Source organism: Perognathus longimembris, chromosome 9, assembly GCF_023159225.1.
Source record: "Perognathus longimembris pacificus isolate PPM17 chromosome 9, ASM2315922v1, whole genome shotgun sequence".
Taxonomy (NCBI): domain Eukaryota; kingdom Metazoa; phylum Chordata; class Mammalia; order Rodentia; family Heteromyidae; genus Perognathus; species Perognathus longimembris.
Window position 1 is genome coordinate 67,598,382 of NC_063169.1, and position 21,314 is coordinate 67,619,695.

Sequence of the window (21,314 nt, forward strand, 5' to 3'; positions counted from 1 at the left end):
TCACATAAATGGAATCTTACAATATGTTGTCTTTCATGGACTGGCTTCTGTCATTTAGTACATTTTCAAAGCCCACCCATGTTCAAAGCCTGTACCAGCTCTTGACTCCTTTCTCTTCCAAACACGATTTGGCTGCGTGGATAGAGCCGCCTTGTCTATCCACTGCCACTTCAGGGATGCTGGGCTACACAGTTTATTCACTTGCTCCCTGTTGCTTTGGTGCAAACAGATACCGCTGAAAATCATGAGCTTCCATAGCCTTGTTTGAATGAACAACACGAGCACAAGCTGGCTGAACCCAGGGGCCCCCATCTCATGCTACCAGGCGGGAGAGGGGGCAGCAGTCGTGACCCTGAATGGGCAGCTCTGCCCAGAGCAGGGGTGATGGCCAGGAACTCTCAGTACCCTCCCTGCGGCCCCCACCCCTCCCCAGAGAGCAGAGGGGACCCAGGGTCTGCACTCCGCACGGAACCACGGCCATGCCCGCACTCCACCGCAGCACCCAACTGAATTAACAAGCTGTTTTGATCTGAACACCTCCTTCATATCTTACACTTGTTTGGCTCAACCCCTACCCTCTCCTCTAACAATCACACTGAGAGAGAGGGAGAGGGAGGGAGGGAGGGAGGGAGAGAGAGAGAGAGAGAGAGAGAGAGAGAGAGAGAGAGAGAGAGAGAGAGAGAGAGAGAGAGAGAGAGAGAGAGAGAGAGACGCGCCCTTGCTCCTGCTGCTAGAGGACATGTGTCATCCGGGACATGTTTTCTTTTCATTTCTTTTTGCCAGTCTTGGGGGGGGGGGCTTGAACTTGGGGCCAGAGCACTGTCCCTGGTTTCTTTTTGCTCCAGACTCTACCACTACTTGAGCCACAGTGCAACTTCCAGCTTTATCTGTGTATGTGGTACTGAGGAATTGAACCCAGGGCTTCATGCATGCTAGGCAAGCACTCTACTGCTAGGCCACGTTCCCGCTCCCCACCCCCCGAAGTGTTTGATAAAGCTGGGCGTTAGGAGGCAGCCACACCCCCTCCCCACCACGTACACCTGGCGGGCTCTAGCTCTCAGTGCTCCTCCAGGCCTCTGGGGCTCAAACTGGAGCACGGAGGGCGCATTAAAACTGTTTCCTGGGCCCAGCTCAAGAGCAGCGGTTGGAAAAGGGCTGTAACTTCACACCTACCGAGTCCAGTGCTGGAGGGAAAGCGACTGGTTGGAAAAAGCCACAACTCCGGCTGTGTGGGCCAGTGCTCATGGCTGACCCTTAAGGTCCACCACTGGAAAATGACATGCGTGTCCTGAATTTCCACGCATTGCTCTAAAAGACCATTTTCTGTCACCAAACCCACAACGGACAGGCAATTCTAGTGCCTTCTATAGCCTAATTTCCTGGTAATCTTGAAGGAAGACAGAAACCCCATCTCTACAAACAATGTACCAGTCATCAGGGCTTCTTACAACACACAGTGGTCTTTCTCCACAAAGGCTGGCTAACAAATAACCAGCTTCTGTGAAACATTACCAATAACCCAGCAAACCATAACCGGCCCAGTCCAGAAATGCAGACCCTTGAATTCAGTCAACAAAGAGCCCGAAGACCCTGGTGGCTGGCAGGTGGACTGTTTGTGGGCTGCTTTATTTTTGTTGCTCTTCTTCTTCCATATTACCACCCCTCCCTTTTGAGGATGTAAGAGCAATGGTTTAATTCTTAAAAGATAACCACTTTTTATCTACTACCCCCAAATAAACGGTGTCTTTCAAAAGTTACATGTGAAAGATTACGACCAGTAATGGCTGTTTATATAAGAAACTAAATTACATAAACCAGTGGTACTTGAACACCACCGACCAAGTTTCACATTATTAAGGTTTCTAGTAAGTTTAGGCCTAAATATTCACTTTTAATACCTCTGGCTGTATGTTATTCTTTCTAGAAAGAGCCAAAGTAGGAACTGCTGTGCTGAAGATGTTGATGGAAATCACACAGAAAAGATGAGGAACAAAGAAATCCATCCATCTTTTCCATTAAGTGGAGCAACATCTCCAAACAATTGAGGCTCAAACCTACAATCCTAACTACTCAGGAGGTTGAGATCTGAGGATGGTGGTTCAAAGTCGGCCTGGGTACACACACACAAAACTAAATCAACTCAACACAGCTTAGAGCCTTCTGGATTAAAAACCAATCCTCCCACCTATTATACTGACCCCCATGCCCCTCTTCTTGAGAGGAAGGCATTTAGAAGCACTGTGATTTGTATTTGCTCAGGTGCTAATCACTAATGAAAAGCCATTTCTCCAACTTAACTCCCTGAAAAGCTACTCGGCTGTAACTAGACCCTCTCAGGTCCCCTGGAGCAGAGTCCTTTCTGCAGTTTTAGGAAATAGTGAGTATAAACTTTAATCGAAAAGGAACTCTGAACAATCATTGTCTCAAATTGTTAAATGCCAGCAGGTCTGGCAAAACGGGAGGTCACTGAATTCCACAAATGTTTGCTGGAAGGTGTTCTGGGGAATGCATTTCTGCAGGATTCACATTTACATCCAGTTATTTATAAATGCACTCTGAACACTGGTGAACTGGCGAGCTCGTTTCCTGTTTTCCTCCTTGGTCTAAAGCACAGCAACCTGGGCCTGTCATCCAAGCTATTCAAGGAGGCTGAGATCTGAGGATCGCAGTTCGAAGCCAGCCCGGGTGAAAACCTCATGAGGTTCTTCTCTCCCATTACAAAGAAAATAACTAATTAATTTAATAAACAATTTAATTATGAAGTAAATAAAACGAAAAAAAATAATAAAATCTATGACGGGGTGGCCCGTCCGGTACAGTTTCCTGGGGAATCACAGTGGTATTCATTTCGTGTTATAGGAAGCCTACAAGTACCTTGAGAAACTTCACCTATGGAAACGGACACTAGGCTCCAACCACTTCCTTTCCCCACCTCTGCTGGCCACTCCAGCCCCCAGCACTGGGCGAGGCTGAGATAGATTCATGGATTGTTCTACCCAGGCTGGCTTTGAACCTCGATCCTCAGCTCTCAGCTTCCCCAGCAGCAGTAGGGTTTGCCACAGGCACCTGGGAAACCCACTTTTTAATGGATGAGGAAACTGAGGGCCCGGAAGGGTTGCACAACGGTCTCAATTTCTGGCACTCAAAAGTACTGAACATTGGTGTAGCTCTTAGTGCTATTCCTAAGGTTTTAGCTTTAGCGGTTCTGAACGTCTGAACTGAAAGTCGGCATTTCTACATTGCAGAGTGAAAATGACGGGAACTTCTCTTCCATACGTGTGTCTGTGAGTCCAAACGGACTAACACTATCGCCTGAACTCAGGCACGTGCAAGGGGACCTCAAGTCCTCCTCCACAGCTCCTTTCTGCCCCTGACCATAAGCTGCTTCTTGCCCCCAGACCCACTTCTTCCTGTCGACCACGGCGGCTTAACACCCCAAAAACGCGACCAAACCAGTCCTGTTTGTACTCGTTAGGATGAGAGAAAATCACCACCTTGGGCCCGGAAGGGAACTTCCTGAGCATTCGCGTCAGAGTCAGATCCTCTCCTCCTCACAGCCGGGCAGGGAGCAACGGGTGCTGATCCCGGGGTGCGAGCTGCCCCGTCCCGGGCCAGACACTGCTGCCAGAAGCAAGCTGCACCCCGAGCGCACCCCAAGTGCACCCCCCAGTTCTGCGCTGCAGAGCTGCCCTCTACTTAGGCCTGCTAACTTCCAACCCTCTTTTCTGGTCTAACTCCCTCCACGTTAGAAACGACATTCGTCGTCTTTGCACACCCGACACGGAAGCTTCCCTTGAATCGTTCGTAGGGAAAGGGGAAAGAAAATGAAGGACACTGTGGCCTGCAAAAGAAGCTACTCTTTCCAGAAACATCCACAACCTACACCTTCCTCTCCCCGCCTCCAGGTCACGTGATCTTGGCCCTGTGACCTTGGATGGCGGCTTTACTGGGGGTACCACACAAGGTTCACGCCAACTCGGTGCACTGAAACGTGGAGTGGATTATATACACAAAACTCAGGATCTTGTCAAGAAAAAAATGAAGGGCAAGGCAAAGACGGCTATTACACGCCATGATGGCTTTTCATTCCGGGCTCACAAAACACAGGGAAGTAGAGGAGGCAGACTGAATTCAGCACCCACCCACAGTGCACTGTTTTCTTTGTAAATTAAGAAGTCTGTGCAGACTTTCTTGTCCAGGCTAGTGAGATGCAGGGAGCTTGAGAAACAATGGCAACGTCAGCATCACCGAATTCCATGGCTAACCTGTTGTGTCAGCCACACAGAAAATAAGTCAGACTTAAATCTAGTGCTATTTCGGAGATAAATCCGGTGAAGATCATGTGAGCAGGGTTATTCTGTGATATTAAATAAAGAACATTTCTCCTACAAGGAGCTTAGACAAGATTGATTTGAATTTGCTCGTGGTCCTTTCTTGTGCCATCTACCAAAAATAATTAGAGAGTTAGGCCACAATAGCTTTATTATATTTTGTTTAAATCCAAACTAAATTCATAAGCTTACAAAACTCGCTTGAATAAGCAAACTCCAGCGAGATGACTTGGAAACCACCGTTGCTGGTTCTATTATTTTAAAAAAAGAACTCTTCTGTTTATGCTTTGTTCCAGTCGAGTGCTCTATGTTTCATGGGTGATGAGATTGCAATTACGTCCATAGCTACTTGGTGGTATGACCCCCCTCCCCCCCCCCCACCGCCGGCCTGGTCTACAGCACTTCCCCTTCCTTCTCCCCTGACCCCCACTGGGGGTGGGGGGGCTCCCAAAATGGCTGCCTAAAATCCCACTCAGTAGAAGTGTGTGTGTGTGTGTGTGTGTGTGTGTGTGTGTGTGTGTGTGTGTGTAGAGAGAGAGGAGAGAGAGAGATGGCCCAGGTGGGATTAGATCAGCTCCTCCTTTGCTCAGAAAACATTCTTCTCTAGTGCCAGTATTCTGGGACCCAAGGAGAACCCCTCACTATTCCCCAGAGAGGGCACTGGCTCCTTAGATCAAGGACTCCATCCTGCTGAGCCCCTGTGTAGTTCATAAAGCACAAAACAAGTTTGTGTTTGTACGCCTCTAATATGTTTTATTCTGTGTGTGTGTGTGTGTGTGTGTGTGTGTGTGTGTGTGTACACAGCAGTACGGAGGCAGAAACTCATGGCCTCTCACTCTTGATCACAGCTGGTGCTCTACCACTTGAGCCACACCTCCAGTCTGGCATTTTGTTGGTTAACTGGAGATGGAGTCTTGCAGACTTTACTTACTGTTTGGGCTGGCTTCGAACCACCATCCATTAGATCTCAGCCTCCTAAGTAAGGTAGGATTACAGACATGAGCCCTGGACACCCAGCTGGCCTATAAAATGCTTTCAACGAGCACACTCTACTGTACGACATTTGAAGAACTCATACAAACCAAGGGAGAACGCGACAGTGACTCTCCAGGTACCTGAGCTGCCTGCTTCTCCCACATTCTTCTTATTCTAGCCCTTTTTACAGTCTGCAAAACCTTCCTTTGCTTACATGTTTTCAGGCTGTGCTTTAACATCTCCCTTGTGAAAATGTGAGCATGTAGGTGGCACAAACAGGGCTAGGCACCAACAGCCCTAATCTAATGCCACTGTCCCAGCCAACACGACGATTTCCTTAACGCTTACAACTCAGCCAATATTCATTCACTTCCCCCTGACCCAAAATTTCCTTTCACAGATGATCTCTTCAGATCCTATATCGTAAGGCTTGCATAGTGCCCTGAGCAGCCAGATTCTTCGTAAGATCTTCCCACCATATCTCCCCGTCTGAGCCCCATTAAAGAGTCTCATTTAAAGAGCTATGTATCGCCTAAGTCAATACGCAGGCTGGAACGCCCTTCCTTATGTAACAAAGACGATACAGCACCCTAATGAGAAAGCTAATAGACATGGCCATGTGTTTCAGAAAGGCAGGTGTCAATCTAACATTTATGCTCCCAAGTTCTGGTCTGGGTTTGGTTTTCCTTCTAAAACATTCTGTGCGGCAATGGAGCAATGGGCGGACTACAACCCTGTCAATGCCCGTGCCTGGCAGCATCGACAAAACCATGCAAGCGACCGGGGCGCCTGGTGGGTGGGAACTTACCTTGCCTGCCGAATCTACGTACAAGCAAGTTCAAGGAGGAAAACCATTCGTCAACACAACAGTGTTTGTGCTGGCGCATTTAAACTCATTGACCATAGGCACCTGTGGCTCCGCCTGTGATCCTATCTACTCAGGAGGCTGAGACCTGATCATCGAGGTGTGAAGTAAGTCTGGACGCTGGAAACTGTTCTGCTGTCACTTGAGACGACTGTGTAAGGGGGTAGGAATCTCTTCATAGGCTCTAAAGTTCACTGGTGAACGCCAGGCCCTATAAACCAGCAAAGGGGTGCTCTATACACTGGAGGGGTGTCAGCGCCAGAGGACACAAAGTGAGGCACAACCTACTTCCTGCATTACTTTGTTAAGCTGTCTTAAGTTGGAGGCCAAGAATGACTAGCATGGGATGGCAAAGCCCTTAATCAGATTAGAACTCAGTAGCGGCAAGTAAAACACCATGGCCAGACACAAGGCCAAGCCCTGGTGCCTGGTGCGGGGCAGACGGTGTGGCAGAAACTCATGGCGATCACCCGGAGAGGCGGGGAGTGTTCAAAGTTTGTTCTAGGAGCAGATAATACAATTTTTTATGTCAATATGGTGGCTTGAACTCAGGGCCTCCTGCTCTTGGCCTGGTGGTTTTGTGGGGATTTTTAAATCAAGGCTGGCATGCCCAGTTCACTGGAGATAAGAGTCTCTCCGATGTGTCTGCCCAGGTTGGCTTCAAACCTTGATCGCCTCAGACCTCAGCCTCTTGAGTAGCTGATGACAGGAGGGAGCCACAAACACCCAGCTTTCCTTCATTTTTTTCTCGTATGTTTCAAAAACCACCTGGTCTCTTGCTTTGCAGCCAGGAAAGCCAGGGTACCAATAAACACAAGCATGAAACTTTACTACAGGCAGAGAGAAGTTAGGTAAAGTTAACGGAAAGGGCAAAGGGTAGAGAGTGACGGAGCTTGATAATAGATGGATTGTCTAAAACGTAAGATTGAGTTACAAAGCACCCAGAAACTCATATACTATGTTATATTAATTATACTTTATATATTAGTACATCAAAATATAACTCTACACTTTCAGTGATTAAAATGCAACTCATTCGTGTAACACTCTCTTCTCTGCTCAATACAGGTACAAATTGCATTTAGCACATGCCAGAAATCTGTCATCAGATGATGGCTTAGCAAGCGTGACACAGGATACTGTCACTTTCACCACGTAACAAAGAAGAGCCACAGACAGCAGCCTCGTCAGACACATCACCTCTGCGTCAGCCATGTCTGCTGCGAGGTGACAATTTGTGCAACAGACATTTTAGGACAGGACTCGGAGGCACGGAGCTCCCTGGCTAGCAAAACAGATTCTTTGTTCTTTGATAACAGGTGAAAAAAACAAAACAACAAAATCCTGGAATAAATGGGGTGACTTTCCTTCCAAATAGTAGCCTACCTATAAAATACACAGGCGGTTACTATGAAGGTTTAACAAGAGTTGCTTTACTTTCAAAGCAGGGTCTGGCAAAAAAAAAAAAAAAAATTCTGTAAAGAAGTAGAGAGTAGATATTTCCAGCCCCAACTTAAAGTCTGTTGTGTTGTATGGCCTTAAAACAATCCGTTGAAAACGTAAATGATACTCTTATCAAGTAGACATTAGAAAAGCGGGTCACAGCCGGGTCACCCTGGCTGGTAACAGTGTCCCTGCTCCTCCTCTACGTCTTTTTCTTGCCCTTTGGGTATTACTGGGGTTTGAACTCAGAGCTTGTGCTTGCTAGACAAGCCCACCACCACGGGAGCCCCAAGGTTAGTTAGCTGCCTGCCCCTTCAATGAGGGAAAACAGTTATTTACACTCTCAGACAGGCCGATGCCAAACTGATCTTCTCCGGGGCAAAAATGCAAAACGAAGTTAGCTAGGCCCAAAGTGACTTCCGAGTTGTCTGACACCCCCATACTGACTCGCCCAGTCTGCCCACAGAGGGTAACCTGTCCCGTTCTCACCTCCGTGCTTTGTGTTCGTTCTGGGGCTTGAACTCAGGGCCTGCGCACTGTCTCAGCTTTTCTGCTCAGTGTTCTACCACCTGAGCTTTTTAGTGATTAACTGGAGGTAAGAGCCTCATGGGCTTCCCTGCCCAGGCTGGCTTCACGGGTATCCACAGACCCCCGTCTCCTGAGTAGCTAGGATGACCGGCGTGAGCCACTGGTGCCTGACCACTTCTGGCTTTTTTGCTGGTTAATTAGATGTAAGCGTCTCATCTTTCCTGCCCGAGCTAGCTTTGAACTGCAATCCTCAGTCAGAACTCAGCCTCCCACGTTGCTAAGGATTTCAGGCAGGAGCCATCAATGCTGGCTTCTCTCTTACTTTTATCAATAAAAGTTGGGCCAAAGTCAGAACGTTTGTATTTTGCTTCTAAGGTTTGTTCGATTAAAAGGGTAGCTATATTAATGAGGTTTTCCTCTCTCTTTGAAACAGTACTACCATTGTATCTGCAGGTAATAAAAAGGGCTTCAGGAATAAAGGAAAATGGAGCAGACTTCTGCCCGGGATGCCCTCTGGCCCTGGGAAGCCCATTGCAAGTCTCACCTGCTCTCTGGCAACAGGCCGTCCAGCGGACTCCATCTGCTTCTGTCCCTCTTGCTGTACTGCTGTTCTTTGATTACACGTTCACCTCCTCCATTAGACGGAGAACTTCTTAAAGGGGAAGCCATTTGTACTGATGGTCAAGGAATGAGTCTACAGGGTGGGACCCAGCTCTGACTCAGGAGAATCAAGCCCGGGAGTGACAAAGGCATTGTGATGGCTCGAACACGCCGAGGATCCACAGAGATACGGTCATTATGTTCTTTCCCGTGAAGGCCACGGATAAACTTCACATAGCTATAGAGAAACTCAAGTGTGTGCTACAAGTCACAGTGAGAAGTCTGTAGGGGAAAAGCATGCAGACAACAGCGCTCACAGCATGGAAGAGAAGCCGGGCTTCACAGAACTGAGCACCGCCTCCACCTAGTTCCTGTGATGTCCTTTTTACTCAGCATTTTGACTTCCCAAATTGCTACTCACAGATACTACAAGGCTTGCTCAGGCGCACGCAGTACATTATGAAATTACTCTTTTAGGGTCCTTAGTGGTTTTAGTTGGAAAAATGTACATTACAAGTAAACATTTTATTTCAGTAAAGTTTCTAAGTCACATTATAGCACAACAGTTCCTCCCCTCCCCCACCCCGGAGGAACTGGGCTTGAACTCAAAGCCTCCCATTTACCCTTAGCTTTTTTGCTTCCATAAAGCTGTTGCCTTACCACACAAACGACACCTCTACTTCTGGCTTTTTTGCTGGGTAATTGGAGATAAGAGTCTCACAAACTTTTCTGCCCAAGTTGGCTTTAAATTGAAACCTTCTGATCTCAGCCTCCTGAGTAGATCTAGGATTATAGAAGTGAGTCACCAGTGCCTGGCTTCTTTGATTCTTTAGCAAAACAAAACAAAATCCTGGAATAACATCTTCATTCCTTATGTCAACAGGCATGGATGATACATATATTAGGAGGGAAATAATGCTACCTCCCAGTGTAGTTAATTTGTGGTAGCACACAGACATATAATGTTTGCATTAAAAATTAATTAGAGTAGCTGAGGAGTCCCAACGTAGTTACTACCAAGTGAAATAAAACATAAGGTCTAACTTCATATGCATTCCTGATTTTGAGAGAAGACCTGAATTTTACTGTCTCCAATTACAGAGTGGACTCATGTAAATAATAAAAGAAAGTAGGAATAATGAACCATCTTACGAATCTCCAATTTTTCAAAAATACACAAAAGCTTAAGTTAAAAAAAATATAGTTTTTAAAGAGGGCCAAGGAAGTGGCTCAAGTGGTGAAGCACTTGCCTAACAAAAACGAGGTCACGGATTCAATCCCCAGAACCAGGGAAAATGAAAGAAGAATTATACCCCACTAAACTACAGATATTAATCAAGCTACTGAAAATTTGGTTAGAAATGGCAGCATTCTTACTTAGAGCAGTGACTAACAAGAAGACTGGTGTGGACGGAACAGGGCAGGAGAGAGGAGGGGAATGAGGAATGGTGTCATTTCTCCCCTTTAAAAACAGAGGGGAATCAGGTGTCGGTGGTTCACGCCTGTCATCCTAGCGACTCAGGAGGCTGAGACCTGAGGATCGTGGTTCCAAGCAAGCCCAGGCATGAGAAGCCCAGGAGACTTGGATCTCCAGTTTGCAACCAAGAAGCTGAAAGTGGTAGAAAACAAGCCTTGGGGAAAAACAACAACAACCAAAAACAGACGAGAATGTAAGGCCCTGAGTGTGAGCCTTAGCGTGGCATAAGCAGTAACACCAACCAAAGCCAAACCAAGAGACAAAGCCAAAGAGCCAACATTTGACATGCTGATCAAAGCCAGGGCACTCCCTGCAGAAGAAACCCCAGCCAGAGATGGCGGCCCCTTCCATCTGGGGCCTTGTGTTTCTGAGGACCCTGCTGTGTCTTCCTTTGCCATCTCATCCCAATCCACCTACCAGTAAACTGCACCCTAGGGCCGAAGCTGGACATTTAAGAAGACGGGCCCTTCTTCCATTCACCAGACACACATTTATCACTACGTACAGAACTGGACTCCCCTGTCCCTGACAGCGGGCCTTTTCCAGGACTCCACCATTCAGTCACTTATGCAAGCCAGAAACGGGAAGCAGAAGGACACGGCCCTCAGTCCCGGGCATCCGATCAACCACCAGGCCTGCTCAGTTTTACCTCCGCTGGCCCAAGCTGGCCCAAGCCATGGCCACGGCCGGCCGCAGTCTCGCCACCTCCTGCTCCGGTGCCTTCTCACATTACAGAAGACAGTCAGGTTTGCAAAAAGGCAAATCTGATTTGCTTTCTGGAAGGGCAGACTCTGAGTTAAGATAAAAATGCCAGTATGGCTGGGCCTGACCTGATTTTCTCTACAGCCACACGGGTGTAGAACCCTGACTCCTCCTACCGCCGAGCCTGCTGTGCCCTCACTTGGACTTGCTCTCTCCCACTACTTCATTTCCCTTCATGCTTTAGGGGGTTGGCAATCTCTCCTGCCAACAGCCCCCCACCACCTCCTGTCAACTACCAGAGCCAGAGGGCTGCTTTTACCAGGCCTCACTCACGTGTGTGCCACAACCAGGCCGAGATCCACGATGCCAGGGCTACTTGGGTGCCCCAACGCTGCTGGAACGAATGGGTGAGCTATGAATATTCATTATGCCTTACAGCAGGGTGACGGCAGATCAGTAACCCTAGCCAGCGTGTCTCACCCTCTGCCAGCCAAAATCTTAGCTACTTAATTCACCATCTGCCCTTGGGGAAGGAGGGGTGGGGTGGAAAGGCGTCCCAGGAGCCCTCCTCAATGAAGGGGCGGGCCTTAAAGCGGATCAGTGCATTCAGTCCACGCTGTCCCCATGAACGTATTTCGTGGAAGGGTACTTACTCCCGAAGAGGCAAGGTTATCTCAGAAATGACACTGGCTCCGTGGTGGAGCACTGGTCTAGGGTGTGTTTGTGGGGGGGGGGGGGGTCCCTGGGCTTGGTCTCCAGTACCACCCTCACCCCCATGACAGCTAAAGGAAAAAGAATGCCTTCCCATTTGGCAAGGGGGTAGACCACATATTCAGTGTTTTCCTAATGAAAGAGAAGCCTCCTTTTTACATCAGAAACACACCACTGTAGAGGAGCACAGTGCAGGGTCCACAGGTCAGAGAACTGGCTGGTGAGGGAACACCTTTCACTTCCGGCTGGAGGGGGGAAGAGGGCGGAGCTTCAAAAACACCCAGCCCAAAAGGGGTGGGGCAAGATCGGCTTCCTGAACCACCTGGGGGGGGGCGGGTGTTCAGCCCCACCTCCATCTCCAGAGCTGGTCCTACTGCACCCCACCCTGGAGAGGAGCTGAGAAAGCACCAGACTGGCCTCCTGAGAAGTCCACCAGCCCCGCTGCAGAGGGGCCCAAGACACCAGACCACAGCTGGCCCTTCAGGGGCAGGACCCCCCCCCCCAGGGCCCTTCCTGGCCCCTCCTGGCTGTGCTCCTGGGGGCACTGCTTGCCTCCCTCCAGACTGGAAGCCCCCCCCCAGGCCAGGGCCCGCCGTCCCAGGCCAGGGCCCGCCGACCCCCCCCCCCCCAGGCCAGGGCCCGCCGACACCACCCCCAGGCCAGGGCCCGCCGCCCTCCAGCCTCCTGAAGGAATCAATGCAGATCTACTTAACAAGTGGCACTACAAGAAGACGGAGTTTATTCCATGTATACTAGTCTGTGAATAAAGCCATCTACAGGTTCGGCTTAGGAAACTCGGTCACCAGGCAGAAGCTCAAAAGCCCCGACCAGTGGGCTGCACTTGTGATTGGCCCTCCACTCTGTGAAATGTCCAGTCTCACAGAAGCACCCGATGAAACGGTTCGTTTGGGCTTCATGGGAATCACTAACACTTTGCTTAAAGGACACGTCTTTAGGGCTTGTTGGGCGGAAGCCACTTGACATTTATTGAGGCAGGAAAACCAACCAGCCCAAACTGCCCACACCGAGTCAGCAAACTGGCCTCTCTTCGCCGCCTTGGACTGTCTAGCCGGGCTGCTCTCTGTGGAGGGGTTCAGACACCATCACCCTCCCATGCCAGCCCTGGGGCAGGACACAGGCATGGCTTACCTAAGAGGGGAACTCTCAACAAAGTCTCCAAATTGTAACTATCTGCAACAACTGATTTGCAATGCTATACATAACACAGTCTTTCAAAAAGTAACCTTGGCTACCAAGGTACTGAGCCACACATGGCCAAGGGCTCTCCTTCCTCAAGGGAACAACTGCCTTTACCTTCCAGACATTTGCAGAAAACAACTCCTGGATGCTTACTGGGTTATCGAAATGAACAAAATTAACCAACCAACTACATTCAGACATAGCTGTCACACACCCTAAGAGCCTTAAAAGTGCAACGGAAATTCTGACACACAGGGCCACACGGGAAAACACGAATGAACCCTGAAGACATTACCTGCTGTAAGGCAAACGAGACTAAGTCAAGTCCTGTCAAGTTAGATGGATAAATCCTGTGCGATTCAGGCGCAGGAGCTCCATCCACAAGGCGGAGTATGGGAAGCTGGTGTGGACTAGGGGTGCGGGTCCACGGAGGGGAGGCTTGGCGGGGATGGGTGTTTAACTCTGCCCTAGGTAACATCACTGACCTGTTCCCCTAAAATGGCTAACGTTAGTTATACTTTACTAGCATAGGAAAAGGAATAATAATAATAATAATAATAAAGATTGCAGTTGATGGAAGAAGGGAGAAGAAAAGGCCGGGAGGGCACGCAGGCTCATGATGGGTTTTTTTCCCCTGCTTCTGGGTTTTGTCTTAACAGCGGAGCTCTGCCGTTTCCGGTGAAACCACGAAAGGTGCGCACGCAGGAAACGATTCTCTACCCCGGGCACCCCGGGTACCCCGGGCACCGGCCAGGGCCGGGCTTCCTAGGGTGGTTTGACACCAGGGGCGTTGCTGAGTTGGGAGGAACCTTTGGCACGGACAGGAGGAACTTTCGGGTAGGGCCCAACGAGTCTGCCTAGGCGTTCCGGCGACGATACGACGGATCCCCCCAACTCCACGGGTTCTCGGTGAGCCTACCGACCGGGTGCTGCTTTCACCTTGCCTATCTATCGCAAGGCCTGGGGTGAAGGGCGCCCTGGAGAGCACAACCTCGATTCGAAGCGACACCCCCCCTCCCCTCCCCTTCAGCAGCCTCCCCCCCCCCCCCCGTCCCGTCCCAGGCGTCGATGGGGCGCGCGCAACTTTCTAAGCCGTGCCACTTCCCGATCGGACTCCCCGGCCCGCAATCTGGACCCGGAGAGGCCCCGGGGACGGGGTGCGGGGCTCGCCGTGCCCCCCATCGAGCTGCCCCGGCGGACCCGGCGGCCACTCCTCCTCCCCGAGATAGCGATCCTGCTGCGGACAGCAAATTCCCCCGGCGAGCAGGGCAGGGCAGGGCCGGGCAGGGCCGGGCAGGGCCGGGCCGCCCCGGCCAGGGGGGCCGAGAGCGGGGCCGAGCCCCGGGCCGCGGGCCCCTCCGCGCCCGTCGAGGCGCCGGGGAGGTGCGGGCGGCCGGTGGTTTCGGCGCTCGCTCGCTCGCCGGCGCCCGGCGCTCCGCTCGGAAACAGAACTTGAGCGCTGCGCTCGCAGGCACTTTACTCCGCCGCTTTTCACGCTCGATGGTGGGGAAGGGGGACCCGGGGGGGGGGGGCGTCACCACCAGATCGCCAGCCCGCGGCCTGGGCTCCCGCGCGGCTCTCCCCTCGGAAGAGATCCGAGCGGGGCCGAGCGTCGCCCCGCCCCGGGCGCAGGTGGCTCCGGCCGGACGGCGCGGCCCGGCCCGGGGTCACTTACTGGCTTCGGCATCTTCGGTTCCCGGGGTGGGGGGGGGCGGCCTCGACGCGCCGGAAGCTGGGATCCGCAGCAACAGCAGGCGCTCGGACGGGGCCGACCCGGACGGAGGCAGAGCGAAGCCCGCAGCGCGCCCCGCCGAGCTCTGCGCGCCGCCTTAAGAAGCGGCCGGGCGGCGCCGCGCCAGACGCCGCCCACCCCGCGGGGGCGGCGGGGCGGGGCCGCGGGGCCGCGGGGCGGGGCGGGGCGGGGCCGGCCGGCCGGGCGGGAGGGCGTCCGCCGGGGTCCCCGCCGGCCCGCGGCCCGATGTGCTCTGCGTGGCCACCGCGGCCCCAGCGCTGGAACCGCGAGCCCCGGAGAAACCTGCGCCGAGGGGCAGGGCAGGGCGCACCGGCCCCGGAACCGGGGCCACGCGGAGCCCCGGGACCCCGGGACCCCGAGCCCACCCCCGCGGGCTCGTGCACAGCCCGCCCGCCCCTCGGCCCCGCCGCCGGGTCCAAGCGAGCGCCCCCGCCCCGGGCGCCCCGCGGGCCCCCGGCGGGCTGGGATCCCGGGCCGCGCCCCTTCCCGCCCGGCCCGGTCTGCGAAGTGCGCCCCGCGCGAGACGGCCGCACCCCGGGTCCCCCTGCGCCCCCGCCCCCCCCGACAGGGGCACTGCCCAATGTGGGGGGGGAGGGGGGTCTGCCCCGAGCCCGGGCGTCGAGGCCCGAGCGCACCAGCTCGGCCCGGGGGAGATCGGGGGAAATGTAAATGAGTCTGGCCCAACGGGCGGACGTCCGGCTGCGGCTGGGACGTTTTGGGGTGTGGCTGCCGGCTCGTCCTGGGGCCGGGACCGCGAACCCGGCCCGGGGAAGCCGTGCCTGGCCGCGGTGTCCCCGCGCGCTCGGCGCAGAGCTGGGGCCGCCGGGCCTGGCGCGGGGGCTCCGCGCGCGGCCTCGTGCGACCCGCCGAGCGCGGCGTCCACGGGGCCCGGCTCCGGAGTCCCTGAAACGGGTGCTGGTGTGGCGGAGAGTCCTCCACTGAGGGGCTCCGGGGTCCCCACCCGCGCCGGGCGACGGTGATGGTGGGTGAAGGTTGAGGCCGGACCCCGCCCCCCCCCCCGCCAGGCCCCTGGTGGGAGCTGGGTGCGTCCATTCCTTTGGCGCTCTTAGTTTCCTCGGCTGTAAAACTGACTCGTTTTATGGCCCCTGCCTCCTAGACTTGTCACCAGGATTAGATGAGTAAGACGCCTGTACTCACGGCTGCCCCGGGACAGAACATTTCCAGTGATTTCTGGCAAAGTTCGAAACCCCGTCTCGCTTTCCCAATCTGTGAGATGGAGACACAGGTAGCGTGCTATAGCCTGGAGCAAAAAAAGAGGCCCAGGGACAGCACCCAGGCCCCGAGTTCAAGCCCCAGGACCCACAAAAGGAAAAAGCAAACGTTGTGTGTTTACTCACAAGTGGAATCCAGATCTAAAATGATGAAGAGGAGGAGGAGGAGGAATAGTAATGAGACCTAGGCTAAAAGGGGGAATTTTATTTGGAGGGGGGAGAGATGGTATTAAAGGATATTATAAAGTTAGTTTAATGAAACTAGCCAAGTACTGGAAAGGAAATGAGGAATGGGAGGAAATGGTGTTAGAGGGAATTTAACAGAAAAGTGAACTTAGTCAAAGCACATTATGTCCAGCTATGGGATTGTCATAACAACCCTCCTTGCACCATTAATATGTCAGTATAATTAGTATATATTAATTTTTCTATAACAATTAAACGTCATCTGTGAATGATCATTCTCCTTAGTCACAAATATTACTGCTTGTTTTTCTACTTGTGTCCAGGATAACTCTCAAGGTCTTCAAAATATCCAGACATCATGGGCTTAGTTGAATTTGAACCATGTTTGTAGAAAGCTTGAGTATTTGCCTTCCTGCCCCAAAGGACTCCTGTAATGCATGGTGTGTAGACGGCTTGTGTTCCCATCACCTGGTTAAAATGACAAAACAGAACAAAAGGTACTTGGTGTTGAATCATGTAGAAATCCCATGGAATAAACGGTCATTTGATTGGACAGATTTGCTCCTTTTGCTCTTGCAAGTGGTGAGTGGCTAAGAAAGGTTCACAGTTAACAGGAGCTGGTGGCTCACACCTGTCATCCTAGCTACTCAAGAGTCTCAGATCTGAGGACCAGGGTTTGAAGCCAGCTCAGGCAGGAAAGTCTGCAAGATTCTTATCTCCAACTAGCCAGCAAAAAAGCCAGAAAGAGAGATTGTTGTTCAAGTGGTAGAATGCCAGCCTTGATTGAAAAAGCTGAGGGATATTGCGCTGGTCCTGATTTCAAGCTCCAGCACACACACACACACACACACACACACACACACACACACAGACACAGACACACACGTTCACAGTTGTGTACTTTTTTAATTGTAAAGGTGATGTACCGAGGAGTTGCGGTTCCATATGTAAGCTAATGATACGTCTGGTAGTTGTGTTCTCATGTCTGAAGTAAAGTGTATTAAACTGCCCTCCCACCTCCATGTAGATGTTTATTTAAGTACAACAGGAGGGAACTATGGGAGATATTTAAGCGACCTGCAACGAAGAAAACATTTCAGATTGGATTTATTCCTCCTGACACACCCACGCCACTGTTTTATCACCACTTGTTGGCTTTTCAGCTCCGCTGATAGAGCACATTGCTAATCTTTTTTTGGGAGGGGGGGCAGTCTTGGGGCTTGAACTCTGGGCTGAGCCCTGCCCCTGAGCTTTTGTGCTCAAAGCTAGTGCTCTACCGCTTGTGTGCTACAGCTCCGCTTCTAGCTGTGTGTGTGTGTGTGTGTGTGTGTGTGTGTGTGTGTGTGGTTAATTGGAGATAAGCGTATCAGGGATTTTCCTGCCTGGGCTGGTTGGGAACCATGGTCCTCAGATCTCAGCCTCGTGAGTAGCTAAGATCATAGGCACGAGGCAGCAGCACCTGTCTGTAATACATTAAAAAAAAAAAAATCCTGCCCAGTTTAGAGTATATTCTCTTCTCAAATACAAGTGACCCCAGACTTTAGAGCATTTTTTGGACTTTACCCTGCAGGAGAATTCTAAATGATCTATGGTCATTTTACCCTGTGTAGTTAAGATTAAAAGATGGCACAGTTAGAGGCAAACTGGACAAAGGCTGCATTCTGGTTCCAGCATTTTCTAGTTGGCCACTTTGGGCAAGCATGTCACTTTTGTCCCCTGTGCTTCATCTGCGAAGAGGAGATGACCATACGTGTTTCACTGTATTCGTGTGTCACTGAGTCATGTAATCTATACATAGATATATACACCCACACGTATATACGTATGTGTTCTATCATATTTTTCATAAGCACTAGATGTTATAATTATGTTACTAAGCAGGGCATACACATGCCCCTGCAAATAGATGTGGTAGGGGGTGCTCCAAGGATTGTTTATTTTTACCTGCCTTTAGAAGCTAAACCCTTCTGCCCAGCACCGGAAGAGGCCTAGATTTCAAGGAAGTCTATGAGAGTCTAAGACACGGGCCGTGAAGCTTAAGCTCTCATACAGGCCCCTCCCCCACCCCCGCCAGACATTAAGGCTCAAGGAGTCCTGGGGAGTAGCCCCTGCAATCTGTGTTCCTAGGAACCGCAGATGTACACCAGACTGAGAACTTATGACTTGGGAAGGCGATGCGACCCCCCTCCCCCCAGTCCATACCTTGGGGCTTTCCTCACCCTTCCTTGGCAAAGCTTTTCCCTGAATTGCATGTCACGGTTTTGCTAATGCAGGATGCTGAATGGCTTGGAAGGAAGAGTGGAGGCCTGGGAGCTGGCGGCCACCCTCCTCTCCGTGAACCTAACTGCTGACCTTGGCTGACACCTTTCAGAGTTTCAGGTTTTCCGTGAGGGCAACGACATCTACCTTGTAGACCACACAAAGGGCCCTTGGCACCTTGCTCGGAGTTCCTGCAGCAAGGTTAAAGCAAATAGAGAGGGGCCACCCTTCTGACAGGCAGCTTTAGGAGCAGTGTCCCGATTTCACGGGACAGTGACATCTGCTGATACAGTCTAATCTCTCTATCACATCAGCTCCCGGCCTGACTCCACACCGGTGCCAGGGTAATCTCAAGCAGTGACAAAAAGTCCACAAATAGCGTGACAATCTCCAGCCTCCCTGGCTTTGAAAGAACAGTCAATATGCAGTAGGGAACCGTAGGCGAGTGAAGTGCCCTTGGCAAGACCAGGGTCTTAGTCACACGTAAGCATTTGACCTTGGAAGAAGAGTCAACACAGGCCTGAATCTAGGGACAGAGACGGGGGCAGCCGGAAAGGCTCACGGGCTGGTAACGTCCACCAGCCTGGGTGACACTTAGCAAAGTGGTGGTCTGTAGCAATCTGTAGTGGTAGGCTCATTGATTGTGTGTGTGTGTGTGTGTGTGTGTGTGTGTGTGTGTACTGGAGCTTAAATTCAGGGCCTTTTAGCTCTTTGACTAAAGCTGATGCTCTACCACTTGAGTCCTACCTCTACTTCTGGCATTTTTTTTTTCTAGCTGGACGTAAGCGTTTCTCAGGTTGGACATAAGGTTTCCCATATTAGCTTTGAACCATGATCCTCAGATCTCAGCCTCCTGAGTAGCTAGGATGACATGTGTGAGTCCAGCACCTGTCTAAAACACTTATTTTAAGCTAGGGTCAGCTTTTCTTGACAGAGTTCCCAAGAAACACCTAGTTCATGGACGCTTCGGGAGTTCTGTGCGCTCAGTGTGCACATTCCTGCCGTCTTTGGTTGGTTTTTCTGTGACTGTGGAAGGGGTGAGAAGGCGTATAAACACGGAGGTCTCAGACAGCCTGGTAGCTGCCACTCAGCTGTCTGCAGGTATGCACTGTGTCTAGAAATGATTGTTAAGAGATTCTCCAGGGCAGCAAGCTAGGGAGAGTCCCTTGTTTTTCCTTAGATGGTACGTGTGGCTTTAGGCATTCGGCAGTGTGCCACGTGGGCATATCGTGGTACAACTGGGACATGCTACAAAGGATATGGGTCCTGGATCTTCTGTCCTAATTGTTTCCTTGGCTTATTTAGCAGTTTACATAACTATTGTTACTATTTTCTTGTGTGTAAAAGAGTACTAGTGACCCCTCAACGTGTTTGACTAACAGCTCCAAAATAGCATAGCTTCCTCGGTTAGATTTTTTTTTTAATCCCTTACTTTTCTTTTTTTTTGTAGAAAAAAATTTTTTTTCTAGCTTAACAATGTGGCGGAATGAGGTAGTAGACAGAATCTTAAGCCTCATGGGTTTTGCTATCCTCATTTTATGGAGAAAGTGATTAGGTAGATTGGTCTCATTCCTGTATCCAGAATTCCCTCATCAATATTTCTATTCCCTCTGCTCTGCAGAATGCAGAGACCAAACTCCCTGCTCCATCTGTTCTCCTAAACAGTCGAGGGCATCTCCCGGACCCCTTGGCACATTCTGCCCTTAGCACGGCTGTGTTCCGGCCTCTGGCCTCCCGTTTCTCCTGCCCAGTCTCTGCCCCCCCCCCCCCCCCCCGCTCAGCCCAGGTTTGGGGCCCTTTACCTTTGTCTTCTCCCTTCCGTATCACCTCATCCCTACCCAAGGCTCCATTCCCCACCCAGCCCTGACCTCTGCTCCTTGCTTTGAAAGCGGCTCCGTCCTGGCCTTCACAGCCCTGCTCTAGGTCCTGTGGTTTAACTCCAGAGTCAACCTTAAGTTCTCTTTCCTGTGACCCCCCCCCCCCCGACTTTGCCCTTACCCCAGGTATTCTGTGTAGCCGATCTCAGAGCCTCCTTTCCTGAATTCACAGAGCAGATTGAGTCTTTCTCACACTGCCGGGAATTTGGAATCCAACTTCCTTGGCCCTGAGAGCGACTTCCTTCCCCAGCTGCATCTACTCTTCGTCACCCCATCAACCCATCCCCAACTCGGCCACTCAGCTCCCGTGGCCCGAGGTTCCCTTTGGTGAACACATCAGCCCCAAGCCTGCCCCAAGAGCTCATGTTTGATGACCCCTCAGCCTAGAAGGCACGGCCCCAGCTCGGTCAGCCGGGCCCTTTCTTATCTTCCAGGTCTCTGCCCATGGGCCTCCTCCTTCCACAGACTTTGGGGCTGTCCACCCGAAGTACCTCTTTTCCCCATCGTACCCCGCCTCATTCGCCACTTTAGATCTCATCCATCTCTCTAATTATTTCCCTATTCCTTTTTTGCTCTTCCGCCACAAGGATCGAAGCTCCTAGCTATCTTACTCACTTCTGGGCTCGCAACTGAAACCATGCCTTGTGTACGGTACATAGTCAAGAAATATTTCTTGGCCGAGCATGGCAATACACTCCTATAGTCTCAAACACGTAGGAAACAGAGGGAGAAGGAACAAGTTCAGGGCCAGCCTGGGCTCAAGGCTAATTTGGGGCCAGCTGGGGCTACAGAGTAATACCCTGTCTCAAAAAAAACCAAAACCACAAGCCAAAAGAAAAGCAGTATTTCTTGAGCAAGCAGATGAATGAACACTACCAGTTGGTACCAGAGCTGGGCCCTCAGGTTGGTTTTCTGCTCTGTACTTTGTACTGCTGTCCAGGGGATGATAATGAAGACATTGAAAGAAGCTGGCAGCGGGGTTTGAACTCAGGATCTTAGGTTTGGGCTTGCTTACTTAGCGGGCACTCCATCTCCAAAAGAATTTGCAAAAGTCAGGCTGGAAGTCTGGTTCAAATGGAGTCTAGCAGACTTTTCTGTCCACACTGATCTCAAACTGTCACCCTCCCAGGGGCTCAGCCTCCTGAGTAGCTAGGACCCCCACTGTGAGCCACCGG

General features: G+C 51.4%; 1 protein-coding gene across 1 annotated transcript in view; it reads right to left on the reverse strand.

The window, feature by feature from the left end:
- The window catches only part of Ezr (ezrin), a 39,772-nt gene extending 25,124 nt beyond the window's left edge, over positions 1-14,648 (reverse strand). The window contains exon 1 of the mRNA XM_048354378.1: positions 14,508-14,648. Within this exon, the coding sequence (XP_048210335.1) occupies positions 14,508-14,519 (12 nt within the window). The 5' untranslated portion in view covers positions 14,520-14,648. The remainder of the gene's footprint in view (positions 1-14,507) is intronic.
- Positions 14,649-21,314: the final 6,666 nt, after the last annotated feature.